This window comes from Dipodomys spectabilis, unplaced genomic scaffold (assembly GCF_019054845.1).
Source record: "Dipodomys spectabilis isolate Male_0828 unplaced genomic scaffold, ASM1905484v1 ptg000107l, whole genome shotgun sequence".
Classification (NCBI taxonomy): domain Eukaryota; kingdom Metazoa; phylum Chordata; class Mammalia; order Rodentia; family Heteromyidae; genus Dipodomys; species Dipodomys spectabilis.
Genome location: NW_024870784.1, coordinates 5,796,426 through 5,822,150, shown reverse-complemented (window position 1 = coordinate 5,822,150; position 25,725 = coordinate 5,796,426). Strand labels below are relative to the sequence as shown.

General features: G+C 55.9%; 1 protein-coding gene across 1 annotated transcript; it reads left to right on the top strand.

Moving 5' to 3' along the window:
* The first annotated feature begins 1,098 nt into the window (after nucleotides 1–1,098).
* LOC122114242 (integrin beta-2-like) lies at nucleotides 1,099–19,169 on the top strand. The gene is made up of 16 exons (XM_042687275.1): nucleotides 1,099–1,146; nucleotides 5,405–5,536; nucleotides 5,807–5,895; nucleotides 7,282–7,462; nucleotides 7,896–8,066; nucleotides 9,143–9,300; nucleotides 9,511–9,666; nucleotides 11,005–11,100; nucleotides 12,532–12,621; nucleotides 13,239–13,379; nucleotides 14,002–14,189; nucleotides 16,265–16,509; nucleotides 16,967–17,186; nucleotides 17,485–17,687; nucleotides 18,399–18,545; nucleotides 18,842–19,169. The coding sequence occupies exons 2-16, from the start codon at nucleotides 5,443–5,445 to the stop codon at nucleotides 18,844–18,846; spliced, it is 2,184 nt and encodes a 727-aa protein (XP_042543209.1). The 5' UTR covers nucleotides 1,099–1,146; nucleotides 5,405–5,442; the 3' UTR covers nucleotides 18,847–19,169.
* Nucleotides 19,170–25,725: the final 6,556 nt, after the last annotated feature.

The following is a 25,725-nucleotide window of genomic DNA, read 5'->3' as shown; positions in this document are numbered from 1 at the left end:
CAGGACATTGGCAGGCCTGTGGGGGTGGTGGGCTGTGCGGGAATTGGGTCCTCCAGTCCGCCATGGATGGAGGCCATCGGGCTCCAGGTTCGTTCATTCCCACCAGCGGATGTCAGGGCAGCAAAGCAAAGACGTTTACAAATCCTTCAGCCCCGTCTAAGTTCTGTCCTTCCTACCCTTCCAGGCCCAATACCTGCCTCCGTTTATCATTAATGTGTCTGCACTGGGGAAAACCCATGCACCAGGGAACCACAGTCCGAATCTACTCTTAGATGCCCGTCCCTACCACCAGAGCACCTGCGAGATAAACGCTGAATGAATGAACAAATGAATGAGTGGATGAAACAGTGCCCACGTAGACTGTAGGAGAGCTTCTGTTCTTTACAACTTATTCTTGGGCCTTCCTATTCCTCCTCTTCTTCTCCTCCTTTTCCTCCTCCTTCTTCTCTATGCCCCTCCCTTCTTTGCCTAGGCACAGGACCTTATCTACTGGTCCAAGAGGCACACGCTGGCTTCCTGGTGCTGTCTCAGCTCTCATCTGTCACTCTGCCTCCTTCTCTCCGTCCCCATGTCCCCACCCTGGAACTCCTGTGCAGATGGAACTGTCACATGCATGGTCCTCGGTTTACACCCTCATCCCTTCTCCCCTCTTAAGCCTTTGACTCTGCTCTGGCCCCTGGGGATCCACCCTTGGCTGTCCTCCCTCCCGCTGGCAGCCAGTTGGGCTGTTTCCTGCTGCCAACATGCTCGCCCCCTGGAGTGGTTTTCTTCAGGGATGCATTGTCATCCTCTGCTGACCCACAGGCTGAGCCCCTCTCCAGGCAGGAAGCCTCCGGAGTCAGCCCCCACTCATCCTTGACACATCGTGCGGTCCTTTGGTGCCACCAGACTGCGGTCCCCACAGTGGCCTCTCATTTCATACTGGTCCCAAGCAGACTCCAGCCCATCATGGTGGCTGAGCTGTGGATCCCACCTGGGGAGCAGAGAGGAGACAAGCTGTGGGATCACATGTCCCTCGACTTCCTCCGAGGGACAGACTTAAAAGAGGAAGCATCAGGCGTGGCCGTGTCCTCCAGAGGTGACCAGCAGGCAAAACAGCATCAGCCCAGCTGACACAGAGCTGCGGTCTCCGGGGGACCTGGCGGGGTGAGAACAGATTCCTTATGTCTGCAGTGGCTTTCATGGGGGACATGTTGGTACAAAGAACAGCTCTTCCCAAAGAACAGCTGTCCTCAGGGAGCAGCTTCACGTGACCTAGGCCTGGAGTGGGCCTGGTGGCCTCTCCTTGTCCCATATCTCCATGTCTCAGGTCCTCCTCCCACCTACTGGCAGATCCTGGGAGGTCCTGCATGCAGCTGCGGGTGGGGTCAGGCAGGCAGAGAGCAGCCACACATGCTCAGGCTGCCAGCTCCTGGCCCAGAGTCTACCGGCCTCCGAGAACATGGGGACCTCTAGACTTAGCCGAGCCAGAAGGCAGAATCTGGAAGCCTCCTAGGCTAGGGGCTGCAGGGTGTGGTAGGGGCTATGTGGGAGAGCTCCAGAGGCCAGTGCCAGAGCAATGGGGCCTCTTCCTGCCCCAGGGCCAACTCTGCCTACCTCTTCCTGCCCCGGCTACTCCCCTCCTCTCTCTATACCTCTTTTCTTAGCCCTGGAAGTGTTCTTTCCAGACTTGTGTAGATGTGACTCTGTGTGTGTGTGTGTGTGCGCGCGCACGCATGCGCTCCCACTTGTGCACATAGCTCTTTGTGTACGTGTGTCTGCAAGATATGAATACAATGTGTGTGTGTGCCATGGCTAGGGTGTCTTTCCAGGTGATGCCGTCATTATTCCCAGGATTTCACAGATGGAGCACTGGGTGAACTCTGTCTTCACTGTGTCACACACCATTAGTGTGTGGCTCTGGCCTGACTGGCCGCAGGCTCCCACTGTGACCGGTTCCCAGAGCTGTCCCTAAAGGCTCTGGCAAACAGGGGAAGGTTGAGACCAAGCATGTAGCTCGACAGACTTTGCTAGGAATAGCTAACCCTCATCAGTTTCTAAGATGTCTTTGGAAATGAAGATGACCTCTCACCTTTTGCACTGCAAAGATGGTCATTTCCCCCTACAATCTGTTAGGCACAAATTGTGTCTTTTTTTAGTCTAGCTGGTTGATGTCTTTGCCCTCAGGTGTACACTGTGAGGTACATAACCTCCTGCTTCTTTTACTATTTCATTTTCAAACATATTCACTGGCTTTCCTGCCTACCCCGAAAGCAGTGGGGACCTCAGCCGCAGGTCTACGGCGAGACATGAAGCATTCATGGTGTTAATGGTGGACATGAAGCGTTCATGGTGTTAATGGTGGACATGAAGCGTTCATGGTGTTAATGGTGGACATGAAGCGTTCATGGTGTTAATGGTGGACATGAAGCATTCACATGGATATGAAGGGTTCACATGGTGTTAATGGTGGACATGAAGCGTTCACATGGTGTTAATGGTGGACATGAAGCATTCACATGGATATAAAGGGTTCACATGGTGTTAATGGTGGACGTGAAGCGTTCACATGGTGTTAATGGTGGACATGAAGCGTTCATGGTGTTAATGGTGGACATGAAGCGTTCACATGGTGTTAATGGTGGACATGAAGCATTCACATGGATATAAAGGGTTCACATGGTGTTAATGGTGGACGTGAAGCGTTCACATGGTGTTAATGGTGGACATGAAGCATTCACATGGATATGAAGGGTTCACATGGTGTTAATGGTGGACGTGAAGCGTTCACATGGTGTTAATAGTGGACATGAAGTGTTCACATGGTGTTAATGGTGAACATGAAGCGTTCACGTGGTGTTAGATGGTGGACAGGCTTTCTCCTAAAATCTCCATAAAAATAGTTTGAGTTCTGCTTTAAGTTCAGAGGTATTTATTGGCCTGTTTTCAAACTGCTAACTAATGTGGGAAGGTCTCGTTCTGTTCCTTTCATCAAAAACCATGGCTCTAATACTCCCACTGTTGGACTCCATCAACAGCAAATTAATGGAAAACCGTACTTGGCAGGCCAGGCACTGCTAGCTCACACCTGTCACTCTAGCTACTCAGGAGGCTGAGATCTAAGGATCAGGGTTCAAAGCAGTTTGGCCAGGAAAAACCATGAGACTCTATCTTTAATTAACCACCAAAAGACTAGAAGTGGAGCTGTGGCTCAAGGTATAATCCCAAGCAAAAAGAAAAAAGAAAAAGAAAAAACTCAGGGATAGCAGCCAGACCTTGAGTTCAAGCTCCAGGACCAGCATGTGTGCGCACGCACACACACACACACACACACACACACGCACACACACACACACACACACACACACACACACACACATTTACTTGGCAGGGCTGTAGGTTCAGAAAATACATAGGTTGAGTTTTCCTGGGCTGTCCCTGCCCCTTTGTTTCTAATGACCCTTTCCTGAGAAGCCACCGAGAGTCCAGCTCTCTCAGACTCTTTTCTAAATGGACACAGGAGACTGACCACATTTCAACTGGAGGCTTAGACTTGTGAAAGCTTGAGGCCTATTATGTGGTCATTGTAGATGTAGACTTGGAGGGGGGACTTCCCTTCCTCTATCGCCATCCTCCTTCCCAGGGTGCCTCTACTTGGCTCGATGTGTTCGTCCATGAGGGCCGCTTGTCTAGCAGCACAGGGCTGGGCTTTGTTCCCCCCCAGGCCAGGCCAGGCTCTGAGGTGGCATTCTGATAGACCCCCAGAGCCTGGGCTTCTTAAGGGCCTGGACATATGGTTTTGTAGCTTTGCAAATCTTCCCTCACAACAGGAAGCCTGACCCATTCTGAGGGTTTTCTTCTCACCCGCCTCTCACCTCCGGCTGCCGTCTTGCTTAAGTGGCTCTTTCCTCCTGGTTTCCTCTTTCCCTGTGTTCACCGGAACATGTCTGATTTCTTAAGGCCTCCACACCCTTCGATCACCAGCTTTGTCCCACAGCTTTGCTGGTGGTATCACAGGGTTGTTGTTGGTGTGTTCTAGAGGCCAGGATGGTGGAAGGTGCCAGGCCCCAGTGGGCTCATCAGAGAACACAGCCTGGGCCACGACTCGGGACAGGTGACTCTTGACATTCGTTCCTAAGGTTGCGCTAGATGCGCCAGTGCTTCGCTGACATGGAGCTGCCTGAGCTGCAGAGTTCTGGGAGGTGGGGGGGGGCCCCGCCCTTCTCAAAGAGCCTCTCTTGGAATTTTGCACCTGAAGCATTGATGTGGGAAACTAAACTCCCATAGCCCCTCACCCTGAGCCTCCCCGCGGCCCAGCTAGTTTTGGTGGCAGTCACAACACTTAAGCAAGCAGGGTGTAACCTGGATGGTGAGAGGAGGCCATGTCCCCACCACCAGACTTCCTGTGGTCTAGGTTCGGTCTTGTAGGATATACTGTAGAGCTATCTTGCTGTAGATCTGTCTTGCTGTACTGTAGACCTTGCTTATTGTAGGTCTTGCAGAACTGTAGATCTATCTTGCTGTATTGTAGGTCTGTCTTGCAGTACTGTAGATCTATCTTGCTGTATTGTAGGTCTGTCTTGCTGTCACCCAGATTTGCACTTGTCCCTCTGGGCAATGGGAATGCTACTCAGGGGCTCAGTCTCCTCCTGTGAGGTTCAAGTTCTCCTGCTGGTGGTCACCAGGGCTTTGGGAGTGTGGGTGGGAGTCCTGTCCACAGACACAGAGAGCAGAACACTGTCTGCAGGCCTGGTCCACCCAGCTGCACTGCCCCCCAGGGGTGCAAGGGTTGTGAGTGACCCCACACTCACACACACTGACACTCAAGCTTGTAAGGACACGCTGGAAGTGGGCATAGAAAAGCAGACAGCTAATCTGCACAGCTCCTGGCCAGACTCTCAGCACAGCCCCTCTCCTGCAGGAGTTCAAGGCCTGACTCCCTCCTATTCTAGGCCAGCTGCCTGCTGGGAGCCCTGGTCAGGGCAGACTGCTCGAGTGCGGCTTTGAGGTCATAACTTCACAAAGCTCAGAGCCCTGCCCTAGGCCAAGTGTGTATGTATACCGGGTGCTGTGCTCATGCAGGCTGCGTGTGCGGATGTGTGGTAGGTGTGGATGTGTGCTTTGTGTGTAGTTTGTATGAAATGTGTATTGTGTGTGCTATAGGGAACATGTTGTGCATGGTGTCTAAGTTGTGTATGCACATGGCATGTATATGGCATATATGTGTGTGTGATACATGTGTAGTGTGTGTGCACGTGTGTGTATCTGTGTGTCCTTGTAGTGTTTCCTGTCTTCTATACCTGAACAGGTGTGCAGCCAACCTCCCGGGCTTCCCTCCTCTGAGTCTGGGGCCTTGTGTGTTGCCCGTACACGGTTCTTATACCCCACAGCCATGGGGATGGGATCTCTGGCTCTGCATCTCTAGGCCAGCTGGAGAGTCTCCAAGCGGTCACCCGAGTCGCCATGCCCCTCCTTCCTGGGAGCGCCTCCTCCTGGTGCATGCTGCGTCCCTGCCTCCTGCTGCTGACCCTGGTGGGGCTGCTCCCCCTCAGGCCCGGTGAGTCCACAGCTCTCCACAGACAGAAGGGCTGCCTCCTGACCCCCTCGACCCAAAGCCCTACAGCCTGAGGGAGGCCCAGGCTCACACACGACCTCAATCTCCCACCCAGCAGAGGAGGGAGTTCTGGCCTCCTCCAGGATTCTCCCTCGTTACCCCCACGTCAGCTGGCTCAAAGCCCCCCCAGGCCCCTTCACCTCCTCCACTCACCCTAAAGGGCAGTCAAGGGTGGGGGCTAAGGGCCCACTCACCCACCCGCCTGTCTCCCAGTCCTATGCCAGGAATGCACCAGGTCCAAGGTCAGAACCTGCGAGGACTGCATCCAGTCGGGGCCTGACTGTGCCTGGTGCCAGAAGATGGTAAGAGCCCAGTGGTCCCTGAGGTTCCTGGAGGCTGAGCGGCTCTGCCCTGTCCCCCTGCCTTCTCACCTGCTAGGCTGGACCAGCGAGGGACCCCAGAGCCATTTCCTCAAGGGACAGCCCAGAGCCCCCAGGACGTCCAAGAGAGAGAGACAAACAGGCTGTCCCTAAGCCAGCTGCAGGCCCAGAGGCACAAGCAGGTCAGGAGAGAAGCTTCTAGAAGGAGGCAGAGGAGCATCCAGTGGCACCCAGACATCTAGAGGTGGAGACAGTTCTCCTTGCAAAATGAGACCACACCCTCTCCTGGGGCCGCCAGGGCCTGACTCTGTAGGTGTCTTTGGAAACTCACATCAGGGCTTCACCTCAGGCTCCAGAGGCAGCTGGAACAGGAAGCCTTTGCCCTTTGCCTCTTTGAGGGTCTTTGGAACTCGCAAAACCAAGCATGTGTTTTGATCAGTATGTGCGTATTCATATTGACAAATACATCTTTATACTCAGAAAACCCATCATAATGTCTTATGATGATCGAATCTATAGATCTTATGCACATTTTGCAGCTTCTTCCCGCCAGGCCTGTGGTAGCATGTACTTTCTTGGTGGTTTTACCACCCAGGCCTGCACTGGTCAAGCGGATGTCTGGGATCTTTAGTCACCTTGAGTCAGGGACAGTCCTCAGCTCTCTGCCTTCTAGAAGGCCAGCAACATCCGTGTGTGGAGAACCCTCAGCTGGGCTGGTTATCCGGATTGATCCCAGCATTGCTCTGCCAGTGACTACCCTCTCTGTGCCCAAGGGCACACCAGTGCTGGTGATGTCCACCAGGACCCCAGCTGAGATCCTTGCCCCACCTCCCATCTGCACTATCGCTGGGAACTAATGTTTGTGCATTCTGTTCCCACGAAACCGCACCCACTAACATGGCCTCCTTCCATGACTCAGCCTCCCTGGATGACACTGGGATCATTGCAAACAGGCAGGGTCCTTCCCGTAACTCCTGTGTAAGGAAGCCACCCTCTTGTCTTTCTCCCCCATTTGATCTCTCTCCCCCCTCTCCTCCTCCCTTCCTCCTCTCTTTCCTTCTCTCTCTTTTTCTCCCCCCCACCCCCCATGGAAGCACAGTAGTCACTACTTCACTAGGATTGCCGGGCTGCCCCTCGAGGATCAGCCCGTGGGCTGCAGTCCCTCCAGCTGTCGGGCACAGTGGCTGAGGGAGGGAGAAGGGCCTGTGGTCCGACTCCGGTCTGACCTGGGCCCCTCGGGAAGCTGTCTGGGAGGCTGGGGTCTTCCCCCGCCTCTGTCCCCATGGCCAGGGATTTCGATCCCCAAGTCTGAGCCCCTGGTCCTGCAGCTGGGTCCTGTAGCCTCCTGAGCCCAGCCCACTCCCCCAGGACTTCACGGACCCAAGGGAGCCCGACTCTGCCCGCTGTGACACCCGGGAGCAGCTGCAGAATAAGGGCTGTGAAGCCAAGGACATCCTGGACCCCAAGAGCTTCGCCGTGCCCCAGGGAGACCCGCAGGGGGGAGGCACACAGCTGTCCCCACAGCAGCTGGCCCTTTACCTGCGGCCAGGTAGGCGTGGCCTTGCCTGGGGTGAGCCAGGCACCCTGTGTGGCTGAGGGCTGGCCAGACCAGACTGCGCCCCACCAGGGAACCTCAAGAGTAAAGGCTGACCTCCCCACCAGGTGCCATGGGTCACCTTCTTGAGGGCCCCCATCCTCATGACCCAGGGACCCCCGAAGCACCCCCCCATGCCATGCCCACTGGTGAGGTCCAGCATAGTGGACCTCCCCTCCACCGCTGTGCTGGGCACCAAGTGACTTGTGTCTGCATTCAAGTCCACCCCCTGTCTGACCCATAGCCCCCTGACAGTCTGTGGTGAAGGAGGAAGTGAAGGGAACTGGAGCCTGCCTGACCGGGCCATCTGGGCAAGCCCCAGGACGGGCACCCCATGGTGGCCCGCATGCCCGCATAGCTGCTCACCGGCCTTCCTCCCCACCCACAGGAAAGGTAGCTGCAGTCAATGTGGTCTTCCAGAGGGCCCAGGACGCCCCCATCGACCTGTACCTCCTGATGGCCCTGTCGGACCCCAGGCACAGCAACCCCGCCGACATCCAGAGGCTGGGTCGCCACCTGCTCCAAGCCCTCAACCGGACCACCAGGTCTGCCCGCATCGGTAAGTCCCACAGTGGCTGCGGCCGGCAGGCAGGGAGCTGCAGAGGGGGTGGCTCACCTGGCTCACCTGGGCATCTGCATGGCTACAGACAGAGCTGCAGCTCTACCAACCATCATGTCTACTCTCGGGCCCCCAAGACTTCAGTCATCATCCAGTCTCCCACCGCCTTTTCCTCTTCCTCCTCTTGCTTCTTTTATTTATCTGTGATTTTGTGTGTGTGTGTATTGTTATGTTTGTTCTTTTCTCTTTTTTTTGTCAGTCCTGGGGCTTGAACTCAGGGGCCTGGGCACTGTCCCTGAGCCCTTTTGCTCAAGGCTAGTGCTCTACCACTTGAGCCACAGCTCCACTTCCAGTTTTCTGGTGGTTAGTTGGCGATAAGCGTCTCACGGAGTTTCCAGCACAGGATGACTTTGAACTGGGATCCTCAGATCTCAGCCTCCTGAGTAGCTGGGCTGGAAGGCCTGGGCCACCGGTGCCCGGCTGTCTTTGCTTCTGTTTTAAAGACACAAATCTTTCAGAGCTCATTCTTCAAAATTAAAGAGCACAAGAGTATGTCAAGTACACAGCAAGGGAAGCCGTAAGGCAGCAATCACAGCAAACCCAGGGCTCAGGAGTCCCTGTGCTTTATGAGCACCAGTGCATGCAGAGGACGCAAAGCTCAAAGAACACGTGCAAGGGCCAAGGCACACCCACGCAGCACCGTCCCCCACAACGACGTGTGTGCCCCTCCTGCACGTGGAAGAGGCTCACACGCTGGTGAGCATGCCCACACATGCCCAGGGATGTGGAGACCTGGCGTGTCCACACCTGCCTACACTCACATATGTACAGAAGCACACAACACATGCCCCTTCACACACTCACAGACATCCACCACTGTGCACACTCCCGTGTGCATACACGTGCCATACAACACATGTGCCCCGGACAAGTTTCCACACGTGCCATCTGGCTTTCTCCTCAACTGTGCTGCAAGATAGGGAAACTGAGGCTGCCCTTGTGCCCCAGGCTCGGCTCCCTATCTAGAGCCCCGCCTGCCACCCGGCCTCCCCAGCCAGACTCAAATGTGTCCCCAGGATTCGGCTACATTGTGAAGGAGACCTTCCGGCACGCATTGAAGCTGACGGACGACGCCAACCGGTTTCTGATGGAGGCTGGGAAGCTGCTGATTTCCGGGGAGCTGGACACCCTGGAAGGCGGGCTGAACGCCATGATGCAAGTGGCCGCCTGCCCGGTGAGTCGCTGGTGTGCTCGGGTGTCCGGCCGCCCCACGCTGCCCCCCACGGGGTGCTGTGGGCTGCTGGTGCTGACACTGGGCTGGTAAGGAACTCCATAAAGAGCGGGCAGATGGGCCTGCAAGTTTCCCCACAGAGCTCTGGGAACACCCAGAGGGGAAACTGAGGCAAGTAACCCCCCTCCCTCCCACTGGGCGTCTTCATCTCAGGAGGAAGTTGGCTGGCGCAACGTTACTCGAATCCTGGTATTAGCTACTGACCGCAGCCTGCGCTATGGCAGCGATGAGAAGCCGGGCACCCTCCTGACCCCCAGCGATGGCCGCTGCCACCTGAAGGATGACATGCACAAGAGCGGCCGCGGCTCTGTGAGCACCGCACCCACCCTGGCTGGGTGCAGGGCGGGGACCCACAGGGGAGCAGGGGCAAGTGTCCCCCAGACATTAGACAGCCCTGCCTGTGAGCCAGGGGCAGAGCGAGGAGAGACGAGGCGGGCTCATCCACACAGGCAGCCCCAGGGCCTCCTTCCAAGTCAGCTGCAAATTCATGTAGAAACTTCTAGAAGCCCTAGGTTGCAGGTTAGGCCCATGGGGAACCAGCCTTGAGCCAGAAGAGAGTGGTGGATGGCTGAGGCTAGGTATAAAGAGAGGTGGTGCAGACGCAGCTCACGCCCCCGGGGTGGGGCCGGCAGGGGCTGCCCTCCTACCCTGCCCCATAACACGGGGTGCACAAACTGCCACCCTCTGCCTCGGGGGGAGGGCAGGGGGCGGCTGGGCCTCCTCACCTCCACAGAGGAGACTCACGGGCCCAGCCTCCATCCCTCATAGCCCTGGATATCTCCTAGAGGCCATGGCATCCCCCTCCCCTCGCTCTCCTCCCCTTCCTTCCCCTCCCCATCATTTTTTTCTCCCCTCCCTCCTCTTCCCCTCCTTCCCATCTCCTCCCGGCATTTCTCTTGTGACTCCTTCTCTTGTGACTCCTTCTTGCCGTCCCCTTCCTCTCCCTGCCCTGCCTCCAGCGCCCAGAGCAGCCGTAGGGATGGGGGACAGGAATAGCATGGCAGTGGGGAGGTAGCGGCAGGAAGGAGGGGCCTGCAGCTCCACTGGAGTCAGGTGGCCTGGGACCCCGAGTCCCTGTCCTCCCGCAGAAGCCTGCATCAGAGAGGTCCGGGGTCCTACCCCCTGCAGCATGGCCGTTCTCAGCAGTCACAAAAACTCCGGGTGCAACCAAGGACGACTCAGCTGCCCCTTCTGGAGCCCACACACTCTGGGGTGCTGGTGTTCAGAATCTAGGAGGTCTCGAACTTGGTCAGGAAAGGGACACACAACGAGTCAGCATCCCTCGGTTACATAAACACACGCCCACTTGGCGAGACATGATGTCTGACATTGCCCTGTTAGAAATCTGGGGTGTCTGCCCAGCACTCACAGCACGGACGCTGTTGGGGAGCCCCCACCCGCTCCCCTCTTGGCTTCTTTGTCAAGCACGTAACAACCATTTCAAAGGTTGTCCCCACTGAACTTCCATCCACTTGCTTTCCCACGTGAATGATTCCATTCACACGTGGGTTATTCAGAGAAGGCATCCCCAGAACGCAGGGGTGGGCCTGCTTTAGCTGCTGCCCCTTGGCACCCGCATCCACTAGGCAGCCTGGAAGGCTTGTCCCCAGCTTCAGATGCCATCTGACAGGTGTCTCCTCCCTCCAGGACTACCCATCGGTGGGCCAACTAGCACACAAACTGGCAGAAAGCGGTATCCAAACCATCTTTATGGTGACCGCGCGGGCAGTGAAAAGCTATGAGGTGAGTGTCAGGGTCTGGAGCAGTGGAGTCCTGAGGGCAGCCTAGCCACAAGACAGCAAAACCCAAGACCGCACAGCATGTACCTCCTGATTCTGCTTCCCAGCGCGCGGGCGTTACCACAGTCCTGGGAGAAAAAATTAAAAAACCTGAAACAAAAAGAGTTTGAGCCAGGTGCTGGTGGCTCACGCCTGTCATCCTAGCCACTCAGGAGACTGAGATCTGAATATCATGGTTCAAAGCCAGCCCAGGCAGGAAACTCGGTGAGACTCTAATCTCCAATAAACCACTCAGAAAACTGGAAGTGGCACTGGGGCTCAAGCAGTAGAATGGTAGGCTTGAGCTGAAGAGCTGAGGGACAGCACCCAGGCACAGAGTTCAAGCCCCACAACTGACAGAAGAACAGTTGAAGATGTGGTTCAAGTGGAAAAGCACCTGCCTAGCAAGTGCAGTACCCGGAGATCCAACCCCAGTACCAACCCACCAACAAACAGAATCGGGGCACTCTGAAAATTCCCAAGCAGGGACATAGGATAAAAGGGGAAGGAAGTGGTCTTTGGGGCGTCTGGCTCTTCAGCCACACACTGGCCATTTGGCTGTTCCCCAGGTGAGCTTTGTCAAGCTCTGCACTCTGGAACGGTGGGCATCTCGCACCAGTCCCACACGCATCACTCCCCCTCCGCTTCTGGCTGAGTGCTGAGCAGGTTCTACAGGCAGGACAAGGAAGAGCCCAGCTTCCCTGAGCCAGGGCCGCTCCCACACTGGGTCAGGTGGAGTGGGCAGCGGAGCCCTGCAGGAGGTTGGTGGAGAGGCTGTGGAGCACCCTCGGGCAGTCACGGGAGGACACCAGGCAAGAAGTGTCCTAGCCCTCAGTTGTGTGTCCCAGGAAGGGGAGAGGAATGCTCTCTCTTCAAGAAACAAGGCCCTAGGATGAGGCACACATTTGTGTGGAGGGCTGGCCTGTCTGTCATCAGCTGGCCCGCCTCCAGAGGTGGATGGGGGTGTGGCCAAGGGGCATCAGACTGCCCTGCCAAGGCAGATGGTCAGGAGTCAAGTCACAGTCATGGTTAAAATTAGGCATGGACACACTTTGGGCTCACCACTTGGTGCAGTTCTCCCACAGCTTACTGGTAATAGTAATAACCCGGGGATATTTCTGCCTGCCATGCGGATGTGGTGACACACAGGGACATGGCCAACTCAGCAGTGACCCTCTGGGAGCATTCACACCAAGACCCCGGGGCTGCTTCCTTCCTGAGAGCCGGCTGGTGAACGCTTTTCAGCCCGCCAGTGACCACATGCTCTGCAGTGGTGGGTGGTCTCACTGAGGGTGGCCGAGCCGCCTCATAGGCACCAGAGGCCCCTGGACATCACAAGCCCCCACCCAGGGGGGGCCCGGTGCTAGCTGCACCCACCTGTCCCTCTCACCGACAGAAACTCACCGAGATCATCCCCAAGTCAGCTGTCGGGGAGCTGTCTGACAACTTCAGCAACGTGGGGCAGCTCATCAAAAACGCCTATAATGTGAGTCGCTGGCAGGGCGCGGTGCGGGGGGGCTGGGCTGGGCCCCAGAAGCCAGCACCCCTGCCCCCCTGCTGGCCAGCAGAAGGACGGGGAGGGGGGAGCCCTGTCTCATTGGCCCCCTCAGCCTGGTGGCCACATCACACAAAACAGATCTGTGTCCTCTCATCGATGGTGTGGGGGTGCCACCCAGTCCCCCCCCCACTCCTCCCTCGGGCTCTGCCCCCGGTCACCCTGGAGAAGGAGGGCAGATGTTTTCCCTATGGGGGAGGCCCCGGAATCCCTGCAAAGATGCCCATGGGGTGAGGCACCCCTTTTGCCAGCCTCCCTACACTGTCCTGCACGAGCCCTGCAGGGTCCCTCCTCCTCCCCCTCCTCCTCCTCTTTCCCCCCTACTCCTCCTCCTCCCCCTCCTCTTCTTCCTCCCAGGCTCCTGGCCCACCCTGCTGCTGCCCCCAGAGCTGTGCTGCTCCCAGAATCGGGGTCCTGGTACCTGTGGGAGTGAGCCAGGCTCTACTCAGGGCCTGGCCTCAGTGGGTCCCCAGCTGCCTTGGAAATCTCTTGGAAGTAAGCAGTGTTCCGAGAGCTCTCACCCCTAAGCCTGGCCGCTCTGCTTGCAGAAACTGTCCTCCCGCGTCTTCCTGGACCACAGCCCCCTCCCCGACACCCTGAGGGTCACCTACGACTCCTTCTGCAGTAACGGGGCGTCTCACATGGGCCAGCCCAGAGGAGACTGCGATGGCGTGCAGATCAATGTCCCAGTAAGCTGGGCCTCCACCCCAGCCCGGGAGCCCTGGCCTCCATCCTGACCCAGGAACTCTGGCCTCCACCCCAGCCCAAGAGCCCTGGCCTCCATCCTGACCCAGGAACCCTGGCCTCCACCGTGGCCCAGGAGTCCTGCCCTCCACCATAGCCTGGGGACTCCATCCCAGCCTCTGGAAGGCCTGCCAGGGTTTTCCAGACTTGTCCTCACTGATGGCCACAGGAATGGAGGCTCGCATGGGAATAGCAAGAAGGTCACAGCCTCCGTCCAGCAGCCAGCCCAGCTCTCCTGCCTTTGAACATCCTCTGCCCCCAGGCCAAAGATTCCCTGTGGCACTCGCCTGGGCTCTAATGTCAGGGACAGGACTCAGGAAGGCACCTTCCACGATCACCCGCACAGAGAGCCCACATCCCCACACAGGGCCAGTGTGCAAGGCTCTAGACAGCACCTCCGGGGGTGGCTGCAGGGCGCAGGGTGACACCACCTCCATCCATGAGGCCCTGCGGACACCTCCATCCACAGAGCCCCATGGAGGGTACGGGGCACCCGCACCCCCGTCCACACGGCCCTGCGGAGCGAGGCCTGCCTCCCCTCCCCACTGTGTCCTGCTCTCCCCACAGATCACCTTCCAGGTGAAGGTCACGGCCACCGCCTGCCTGCAGCAGCAGTCGTTTGTCATCCGGGCCCTGGGCTTCACAGACACAGTGACCGTGCGGGTCCTCCCGCAGTGCCAGTGCCAGTGTCAGGACCAGAAGCAGGACCGCAGGCTCTGCGGGGGCCAGGGCTCGCTGGAGTGCGGCATCTGCAGGTGAGGCGGGCACGCACATGTGTGCATACATACACACACACACACACACACTGGGCAGCAGGCCCACGCCTAAGCACACAGTGCACCCACTCACCCACGACTTACCGCTCTGTGGCCCTGGGATTCCTGGCTAGCAGGCCAGCAGCACGGAGCCAGAGAACCCCAGGACTGGTGACAATCCAGCAGCCTGGATCTTGGAAGCCCCCCCAACCCCTGAGCTGTCACACAAAGCCTTGGTTCAAAATACATTCAGAAGAGGCCTCTCTCGTGTGCCCTACGGGAGAGTCCTGACCCGCAGGGTGCTGGCTGTCATGCGCAGCCCGGTGCTCCAGCCACATGCGGATTATCCTCATTCTGGACCCTGCTGCCATCAGTCCCCCAAAGACACCAGAGAGGCTGCTGCGGTCTGGGTCCACACAGATCCACACAGTCACATGCTATTCCTCAGGGTGCGGGGGCCCACGGTGAACAATAACTCACTAGCAGACCCGAAGACCCCATAAGTTCCCAACAGCTCCAACCAGCTGTGAGACGGAGAAACCAAGGCAGAGCAGGCAGGAGAATCTTCCAGAGACTGGACGGCTCACTCTGCAGGGCCCATCCCAGGGCGCCATGGCCCTGTGGCTCTCCCCCAGCCCTGAGCCCACACACTCTGCAGGGCCCATCCCGGGGCACCATGGCCGTGTGGCTCTCCCCCAGCCCTGAGCCCACACACTCACCAAGCTGCCAAGCTGCAGCCAGACAGCAGACCCTGGGCTGGGCTGGACTGGACCCCTCGGCCCCGGGCCCTAGGACCCCCACCTACTCCAGAGCCCAGAGTATTTTCCAGGCTGACCCCGCCCGCCCTAGGGCACCTTCTCCTTTTACTACCAACCCCCCTCTCCCCGTCCTTGCTACCCTGCCCAAGCCCTGCCCAGCAGCTCTAGAACGTGACTACTCCATGTCTGTCCCGCACCTCCGGGCAGTGCTACCTTGCCCTTGTCCTGCGTGTGCAGCTGTGGGGCGTCCTCCCCGGGGAATAAGGATGACTCCTCTGCGCACATGGCCACTGGTCAATGATCCAGAAGCTTCCTCCTCCCAGGGGCAGGACAGCCCATCACAGCGTCCTCTCTGAGCACATCTAGACACATGCTCGGAGCCCAAACGCCAGTGGCCCGGCTGCTGCCCCCATGTCCTACTAACCTGCATGTGCCACTTCCTCCTGCCAACCTAGCGCGATGGGGAGACGGTATCACGTGTCCACCCACCCTCAGCAGGCCTGGGATGGGGTGAGGAGCTCGTGCTGCCCACCTGGCCCAGGCTGCATGCACAGCTCCACCCAGGTCCTAGGTCACAGGGCAGGGTCACACGTGTGCCCTTGGGATGACCTGGCCTGGTTCCTGGAGAAACAGATCCAGAGCTGGTAACACTGCCACTGTGGACCAGTGATCAGGCCCTGAGCACAGGAAGTGTCCCTACCACAGGGGCGGGCCCTGAGCACAGGAAGTGTCCCCACCACAGGGGCGGGCCTGAGCACAGGAAGTATTCTCACCACAGGGGCGGGCCTGAGGACAGGAAGTGTTCTCACCACAGGGGTGGGCTTGAGGACAGGAAGTGTCCCCACCACAGGGGAGGGCCCTGAGCATAGGAAGTGTTCTCACCACAGGGGCGGGCCTGAGCACAGGAAGTGTCCTCACCACAGGGGCGGGCCTGAGCACAGGAAGTGTCCCCACCACAGGGGCGGGCCTGAGGACAGGAAGTGTCCCCACCACAGGGGCGGGCCTGAGGACAGGAGGTGTCCCCACCACAGGGGCGGGCCTGAGCACAGGAGGTGTCCCCACCACAGGGGCGGGCCTGAGCACAGGAGGTGTCCCCACCACAGGGGCGGGCCTGAGGACAGGAGGTGTCCCCACCACAGGGGCGGGCCTGAGCACAGGAGGTGTCCCCACCACAGGGGCGGGCCTGAGCACAGGAGGTGTCCCCACCACAGGGGCGGGCCTGAGCACAGGAAATGTTCTCACCAGAGGGGCAAGGCCTGAGGATAGGAAGTGTCCCCACCACAGGGGAGGCCCTGAGCCCAGCGCCTCTCACCCCAGGTGTGATGCTGGCTACAGTGGGAAGAACTGCGAGTGTCAGACACAGAGCAAGAGCAGCCAGGAGCTGGAGGGAAGCTGCCGGAAGGACAACAGCTCCCTCGTGTGCTCGGGGATGGGTGACTGCGTCTGCGGGCAGTGTATGTGCCACACCAGCGACGAACCCAACAAGGAGATCTTTGGGCGGTACTGTGAGTGTGACAGTGTCAACTGTGAGCGGTACCAAGGCCAGCCCTGCGGTGGCCCGAGTGAGTGGCGGCCCGGCCTGGGCCATCGGCTTGGCTTTCTTGTCCATTTGCACAGCAAGACCAAGCACAGAACTCAGGGACGGACAGACAGATGACAGATGACTGGGAATTCTGCTCAGTCCATCAGCAGCAGGACCTAGAGGGGCCCTGGTCTCTGCGTGGCCACTTTCTTCATCTGAGAAAGTCACACAAGGAAGATGGTCCTAGTCAGACCAGCTGAGGAACGGCTAGGCACAGTTGTCCTTATTGGTGGGGCTGTGGAGCCCAGGAAGGGCAGGTAGGGGGTGGAGGAGGGGCAGGAGGAGGATGGAGGAGGGATGGGCAGAGGGCAGGGAAGGGCGGGTGGAGGCTGGACATTCCCATCTCTGCGGAAGGCCATGTCTGGGGAAGGAGCAGCCCGGGGGGTGGTGTGGACCTCCCGGCTGCCCGGTGAATCCCCGGACCTCGCTGTCTCCAGAGAGGGGTGAGTGCTTCTGCGGCCAGTGCCAATGCAAGCCGGGATTCGAGGGCTCAGCCTGCCAGTGCTCGAGGTCCACCGCAGGCTGCCTGAACCCACGCGGAGTGGAATGCAGCGGCCGCGGCAGGTGCCAGTGCAACACGTGCAAGTGTGACCCTGGCTACCAGCCGCCCCTGTGCGTGGAGTGCCCGGGCTGCCCAGCACCCTGCAGCAGCTACACGTGAGTGTGCCCACCGCCCAGGCCCGCCTGGCTCCGGGCATGCTGGGGACGCCCGGGAGCACCCGCTTCGCAGCAGTCCCAGGCAGGGTCCAGCTGGCCGGGCCTTGCGCCCCGCCTCCCTCTGAGCCCTTCAGCTCCCCAGCATGCACTCCCCACACCCCCATCCACTGGAGGGCCAGCACCCAGACCACACCCCAGGTGTGCACACCACACACCCTGGCACACCCATCCACACGCGTCCCGTCTGAAGCTCTTATCACCCAGCACCCTCACACCTGCTCACCCCTGTCCTCCGCAGCTCCTGCGTGGAGTGCCTGAAATTCGCCAAGGGCCCCTACAAGAAGAACTGCAGCGCTGCGTGTGTGAACGTGAGGCTGCAGAATGCCACCAGGAAGGGCAAGTCCTGCAAGGAGCGGGACTCAGACAACTGCTGGATCTCCTACACCATGCAGCAGCGGGACGGGAGGGACAGCTACGACATCTATGTGGAGGACAGCCGAGGTGAGGCCGGGCAGGGGGACAGGACGGGAGGGACAGCTACGACATCTACGTGGAGAGCAGCCGAGGTGAGGCTGGACAGGGGAACAGGACGGGAGGGACAGCTATGACATCCACGTGGAGAGCAGCCGAGGTGAGGCTGGACAGGGGGACAGGACGGGAGGGACAGCTATGACATCCACGTGGAGAGCAGCCGAGGTGAGGCCGGGCAGGGGGACAGTGTGGGCAGGTGGACTATGGTGACAAGAACTCCAACCACAGATTGGAAGGAGCTGTAGGGGTGGGGACTCTGGGGCGGGGCCAGGCTAGCCCAGCAACAGAGGGCTTGCTGTCCATGCCACCTGGATGGCGGCATCTCAGGGCAGCCAATCACCTGCACGGTCCGACTGACTTTCCCTCTCGCTCCACTTTCCTTATCTGAGCCTGCAACAGGCAGCAGACCGCACCTGGGGTTCCCACGGCACACACTACGCCTACTGGGCATGGAACTACCGGCTGTCCCGGTGGCTGGTGACCACATGCTGTCTCCGCCGGGCTTTGCTCTGGGAGGCCTGTGGCCTGTCCTCTCCCCTCTGGGAACAAAGGGTCATGCCAAGCAAGTGCCATTCGGAGCCACAGGGCCTGGGGGGCCGTGGTGGGTGACAAGGCCGCACAGGATGCAGTCGCCACAGTCCTACAGTGGGACTGGACACCAGCCATGTGCTTCCTCTCTAGAGTGCGTGTTGGCTCCCAGAATCACCAGCACGATGTCAGTGGTAATAGGCATGTGCTGTGTCTGTGTGCTCATTTTTCTCCTGGTGGTCATCTATTTGATCCTGACCCACTTCATGAAGGGAGGAGCTCCAGCCCCGACAGAACCACGTAAGTGGGGGCACTGGGGGTCCCGTTTGGAGGACCACATGCCTCCATCCTCTGGAAGTAACCATAGCAGGGCCATGCCCTAGGGTCAGCCACGAGGGACGCACACACACACCAGGCCTCAGCAGCTAGTTCCCCGAGCATGCACACCTGTGTATAAGCTTTGTAACTAAGGACTGAACCCTGGGGAGAGCCCACACGGAGCCCCTCCTCAGAGTGACCCCCGAACTGAAGTGATGGTCTCTGACTCAGCTCTGAAAGCCCCTGCACTGACAAGGCTGTGTTTGGTTTCTCTCCAGAATAACCCACTCTTCAAGAGCTCTCTCGTCAACTCCTGAGACTGCTGAGAGCTAGAGCACAGGTGAAAGTAAAGTGGCTACCACCAGCCAGACAAGACTCTCAAGCTCCGCCCCCTGCCTCCTGTGACCCTCAAGCTCCGCCCCCTGCCTCCTGTGACCCTCAAGCCCCGCCTCCTACCCCTTGCCACTGTGACTAGCTTGCAGGTCAGAGCAGAATCACCAATGACCCAAAAGTCCGCTCTACCTTCTGCCTTCAAAATGGCAGATCTGTCTGGGTTCTATATAGTTATCCTCAGGGACCACCTCCTTTCTGAACCTCTTAAATCCTAGGTTTGATTAAACATAGCCTATCGCTAAAATCTGTAAGATTCACAGTTTATTTGTTAAATGTATGAGGGTATAAAATTGGACCCTATGCCTCTACTGTTAACCAATCACATATGCAGGCATCACACGCTACATGCATCCTCCTCCCTCCAGCCCTACCTGGCTCACAGGTGTGGTCATCCGTCTGAGAAGAAATCAGTTACTCAGAAAATTGAGTGTCTCTCTCCATTCCCTCCTCAAGCACGTGAGGCTCAGAAAGAGTGCAGCCAGCCACTGCTGCTGCTGCTTATCTGTTCATGTGACTAAATGTGCTGAAGGCTGTGCACTGGTGGCTCGGGCCTACAAATCCTAGAGACTCAAGAGGATCCTGGCTCAAGGCCAACCCAGGCAAAAAGTCCACTAGATTCTATCTTCCATATAACCAGCAAAAAGTAGGTCTGGAGGTGTAGTAGAGCACCAGCCTAGCGAGCAAGCCAAGCATGTATAAAGCTGTGTGTTCAAACCCCAGGACTGCATTATATATGTGCGTGTGTGTGTGTGTGTGTGTGTGTGTGTGTGTGTGTGAGAGAGAGAGAGAGAGAGAGAGAGAGAGAGGAGGAGCTAATCTAGCTGTCCATGCATAAGACAAAGATATACAAGACAAATTTTATGTGTGCTGGGCCTGGGGCTAGAACTCAAGACATTGAATTCTCCTTTGGCTTTTTTGCTCACTGTTGTTGCTCTTGGGGTCCAGGGATCCAAACCCTCCACAAACCTATCAATGCCTCTGCAGCCTTCTGTTCACCAAACACAGCACACAGACCACCCGCTCCCTGATACTGGAAGAGGAGAGGTGGGAGAGAATGGGTGAAGCATCCTCCTGCTCCCCAAGGGGTAGACCCAGCCCGTTCATGGGCCACTGAGATCATTCTCTGTAGATGCATCATGTCATATTTGACAGGAGAGTGAGAAGAATGGGAACCCTGCCCTGTCCACCAGCCAGCAAAACCTCAGACACGTTGTTCGTGAACAGCCTGTCCACTCACAGCCCTGTTCTAGACTCTGGCCAGCACCAACCCTCTTTTGGGAAAGTGCACCCTGGTTTTCCAGACCCAGAGGAGCCTAGGAGCCTCTTCTTCCCTAAGAGCCTCTAAGAGCCAGGCAAAGGCCGACCTTCCCACCCACAGGTCAAGTTAAGAAACCCCAGCCCAGCTGCCGCTCTGATGAAATGTAACCTCAGCCATTGTGTAATAGTCCACTTTCTAGTCACCATATTTTAAGAGTGAGTGGACATATTAATGTGTGTGTGCATGTGTGTGTGCATGCATGAATGTGTGCGTGTGCGTGTATGCATGTGTGTATGTGTGTGTGTGTGTGTTGGTCTTGGGACTTTAACTTTTTTATTAATAAGTTTTTTATGGTGAAAATACCATATAGAGGGGTTACAATTACATAAGCAAGGTAATGAGTGCATTTCTTTTTTTATGGGGGGGGATGGGGAGTCCAGTTGTGGGGCCTGAACTCTGGGCCTGGGCCCTGTCCCTCAGTTCTTCAGCTCAAGGCTAGCACTCTACTACTTGAGCCACAGCGCCACTTCTGGCTTTTTTCTTTTTGCTTATGTGGTGCTGAGGAATTGAACCCAGGGCTTCATGCATGCAAGGCAAGCACTCTACCACTGAGCCACCTTCCCAGCCCCTGAGTGCATTTCTTATCAAGCATTGTTGCCTCCTCCTTTGTTTCCCCTTATGATCCCTACCCTCCCATCCCCTACCCAAGTTGTAAAGTTTGTTTTTTCGACATAACATCTTGTACATCTCATTGTTGCAATGGGTCCACCTGTAACCCTATTTAAACGATTTGTTTTTTCCCTTCCCCTCCACAAAGTATATCAACATCATATACAGTGAAAACAGGAGTTATACCGTGGGGGAAGGACATACAAAGCAACAAAGAAATCATCTTATAAATATGTTAGAAACAATAGCAAGAAAGAAAAACTATTTGAGTTCTTATCTTGGGGTTCATTTCACCTAACATCAACTCATCTGACCGTTTCAGCTTGTCTCAGACAATAGTAGTTATTGCAAATAAGGGAAACCATGGGACTTATGTTTCTTTGGGCCTGGCTTACTTCACTTAATATAATTTTTTCCAAGTCTTTCCATTTCCTAACAAATGGGGCAATGTCATCCTTTCTGATGGAGGCATAGAATTCCATCGTGTGCTGGGACTTAAACTTAGGGCCTGGGCTCTATCTCTTAGATTTTCCACTCAAGGATGGTACTCTATTACTTGAGCCACAGCTCCACTTATGGCTTTTTGGTGCTTACTTGTAAGTAAGAGTCCTATGCACTTTCCTGCCCACACTGGCTTCAAACTATGATTTAAAGCCTCAGACTCCTAAGTAGTAAGCCACTAACACCTGGCAATTAATTTTGACAATATGGTTGAATTCACTTGTGGGGTACTACTTACTGACATGAGGACCAATGAGTCAGGGAAGAAATCTGGTGTTGATTTGATATAGATTCGGCATTCTCATCCAACATTCCAGTGAGCCACCCAGTAGGAAATTCTGTAACGAGATGGAGCTGGACAAGGGAGGTCAGAGATGAAGGAAAGCATGTGGGCCTTCCAGATGTGCGGGGTGATCATCCTTCACAGGAACACCAGATGAGAAGAGTCTTCAATAAGGGGATTTTCAGATTTTGGAATATTTTCCTGACTTTACCAATTGAGCATTCTCATCAAGAAATCCTAAATCTAAACATCTTTGAGACTCTTGCTAGCATTCAAAAAGCTTCCTCTTTAGCTTCCTCTGACGCTTAGGAGACTGAGAGCTGGAGAACAATTACAGTCCCAGGCCAGCCTAGACAAGTAGCTAATCCAAACAGTGGCTTCCTTTCCCCTCTGTTTCATCCCCAGTCCCTGACTCTCAAACAAACGTAACCCACCCCACCAATGGTGCAACCACTGGGTCAAGTATCTAATCAGCAATCTGGGCAAAAAGATAACTGAACTTAAGAACCATCTTTAATTCAAAGAGCCAATTCTGGACCACCTGAAGATGTCACAAATATCTCAACTGTCCTGGCTCTATCCATTGGCTGCAACATCGCCATCTTTAAAGAAATATATGGTGGACCAACCTACAAAGCAAAGATGTTTCCATGTGTCAGACGAGATCTCAAACACAGGTTCATAGATATAATTGTGAGTCACAGTTGACTGTAAAACAACACTTGGACAAAACTAATCACTTGGAAATTCTGTGAAGACAGAAACCTTTAAAATTCAGCAAGTGTTTATTGCCGAAGGATCACTGAAGATAATTGTGAAACAAACGTGACTCCCTGCTCTTGAGACCCAGAAAGGCTGTGTCTTGGGAGCTGGGAGTCTGTCTCCCAAAAGCAGTACATTCCTGCTCAGCTACTCGCCTTAAATTTTATGCAACTTCTACTCACCATATTTGCTGACGTATGCCATAGAAAAACAGTTTATTGAAGTTTTCTTCTCTGTTTTCTAAATTACCACAGGTCATTTCATCATGAGGTATTTAACTAACCCTCCTTATATATTAAGATACGTATAAAATACTTTGGAAGATGTGTGCTAAGATGGCTATAGGGTTGGGCATGGATTTCTGTAACTTTAACAGGTGTTATGTGTGTGTAGGTGTGGTGTAAGGAGATGTTCTGTGTGTTTGGATGTATGTTAGGAGGTTTTTTATGTTGGGTGTAACTTCACAAGGTGTTGTATGTGTTTGAGTGTGATATTAGGAGGTGTTCTATGTGTTTGGATATAACTTTAGGAGGTATTGTGTGTGGGGGGGGGTGTGGAGGTGTTCTATGTGGGTGTAACTTTAGGAGGTGTTGTGTGGGGGAGGTGTGGTGTGAGGAGGTGTTCTGTGTGTTTGGATATAACTTTAGGAGGTGTTGTGTGGGGGAGGTGTGGTGTGAGGAGGTGTTCTGTGTGTTTGGATATAACTTTAGGAGGTGTTGTGTGGGGGTGTGGTGTGGAGGTGTTCTGTGTGGGTGTAACTTTAGGAGGTGTTGTGTGCGTGTGGGTGTGGTGTGAGGAGGTGTTCTGTGTGTTTGGATATAACTTTAGGATGTGTTGTGTGGGGGTGTGGTGTGGAGGTGTTCTGTGTGGGTGTAACTTTAGGAGGTGTTGTGTACGTGTGTATGTGGGGTGAGGAGGTGTTCTGTGTGTTTGGGTGTAACTTTAGGAGGTGTGTGGGTGTGGTGTGAGGAGGTGTTCTGTGTGCTTTCAACCTCTGGACTTAAGAAAGCGCAAGCTACCTTCCCTCCCTGAACACTGCCCAGCCTGCATCAGCCTGACTCAAACTGTTTCCTGACAGGAAATCTCATCTATACCAGCATAAAACTGTCTTGCTTTTAACTTCTTTTTTTATTTCCTGGCTCATAAGGTAGTATAGAAACATTTTCTCCCTGCTCTCCTAGACTCAAAGGCCAGATACTAATAATCACATTAAAAAGAAACACATTAGCTAGAGAAAAAGACGGTTTTAATCCCAAATTTTATGCAGGGAAGTTCACCAAGAACCAAAGAGTCTCCAGGAAGCAGCGAGTCGATTGAGGGTTCTCTACCAGCTTAGGAAGAGTGGGTTTTGAGACAGATCAGAGGAACCTAATTCCCCAACCCCAGGGCCCGGGGACAGGGGTTACGCACCGTGAAATGCTGTTGAAAATGTACATTTTAGTTTCCTGCTGAGCTTTCTCTGAGCCTGTATGCCGTGCACTCTATAATGTTTTCCTTTGTGAATGAACAAAGCCACAGGGAATGGATATTACAGGCCTTCAAATGGCAGCAGAGAGACCGTTCCCTTCGGCCTGGCAGCTTGGAGCGGGGAGCTTGGAGCCTAGCAGTCCCTCCTCCTGCAGCCAGTCAATGTGCTCTCACAGTGGCCTGGCTGTTTGGGACCCTTGACTGTCACTCCGTACACACTTCAACTGCAACTTAGCCTTCAACACCTGCTCCAGGAGCCCTTGCTCTAGTAAACCACCACTGCAGACACTCGACACTGGCCTTCGAGGGCAGAACACCAGGCAAGGCCAGCCTTGTCAAAGTGCAGACAGCCCTGCAGTTCCTCTCACTGGGAACAGAATGGGGAGGGGGGGCGTCCTCTTCGGCAGCACGCCAGCGATGGTACAGGGTGGAATGGTGAATGGCTGGGATTATCAAAGGTTGGCATTCATCCCTAGGTATAGGCTGTGATTGGTGCAAATACAATCCTTTATTTACATACACAGACACTTTCTGACTACAAAACAATCAGGCTGTTTGGCCCACTTTTCGAGTTACTCCAGAAACAACGCCTAGCACTGTCCCTCCCCTCCCCAACCCCCCGACCCATAGTAACATTAGGCCCAGTAAAAGGCTTCTTCAGAATGACCTTTCCATGTCTATCTTTAGTCTATCTTAGGTAGAATGGGCTGAGCTTTATGACAGGAACAGGGGAAGGGTGACTGACCTGTCTGAGAGTGAACAGTGGATGGTGGAGATGATGGAAATGATGGAGAATCAACGTAGAGGAGATGACAGTACTGAGAGCACAGAGCTGGAGGATGCCTGTGGAGAGCCCAAGACCGAGAGTTCTAGTCCTGGTCGCTGAAAAGGCTCCAGGGAGCTTCCACTTCCGAAAACTGAGCCTCAACAGCCAGGAGCTGTTCGCAGCAGCTGCAGCTGCTGCTTGCTACTGCTGAAAGCCGAGGACTTTACTCACTGCCCAGGACTGGGCCCCAAGCAACCAAAGGCCACTGCAGTGAGTCTCTAACTTGCAAGCCTAGAGCTCTAAGCCTCTGAGCCTGTCTACCCAGCTCAGAAGTACTTCAGGTCCCAGGACCCATAGAAGAGCTAACCCTTGCCTACTTGTGATTTCTAAGCAGAGCCAAAGGACAGCAGGCGGTTCACGGGAACAGCCTGGGGCCTCTGAAGGAGGCGGGCACAGGGAGGGTACAGAGAGGGTCCCCTAGGCCTCGTAGGGAAGCAGACGGTCTGACAGCAATTAGGTATCTCCAGGTGGGAGGACACGCCGTGGAAGCAATCATCAAAAGAGACTCCAGGGAAAGTTGCTCACCAGGGCGACGGTGGGAAATGAGAGGCGCCCAGGGCAAGCTGCTCCCTGGCCTGTTGGCACCTTGGCCAATAAGAAAGCTGGTCATGAAGCAGAGGCACAGAAGGAACCTCAGATTGCTATGATACAGCCAAAGCTGATATGTCTCCCCAGAAAGCTGCGCCCAGAGCGTCTGCAGACGCCAGAGCGCTGAGGGAGAAGGCGTCAGGCCAGCTGGAGGCCCTCCGGGGCTGTGGGCCACGGACGGTAGCAGCCAGGTAAGTCAGCAGGTCAGCCGCCTGCACAGTCCCCGTGTAGACCATCACAGGGCCCGCTTTCTGCCTTGGCCTCATTTCACTGGGACAAACTCCCACCCAGAGCCATAGACCAGACAGCTAATTGACAGCAGAGAAAACCACCTGGCAGGCTTCACCCAACTGGAGCCAACCTCCCCCAGACGGCGTTGGGTAATTCTAAGGACAGAGGCGCTCCCTAAGTACTG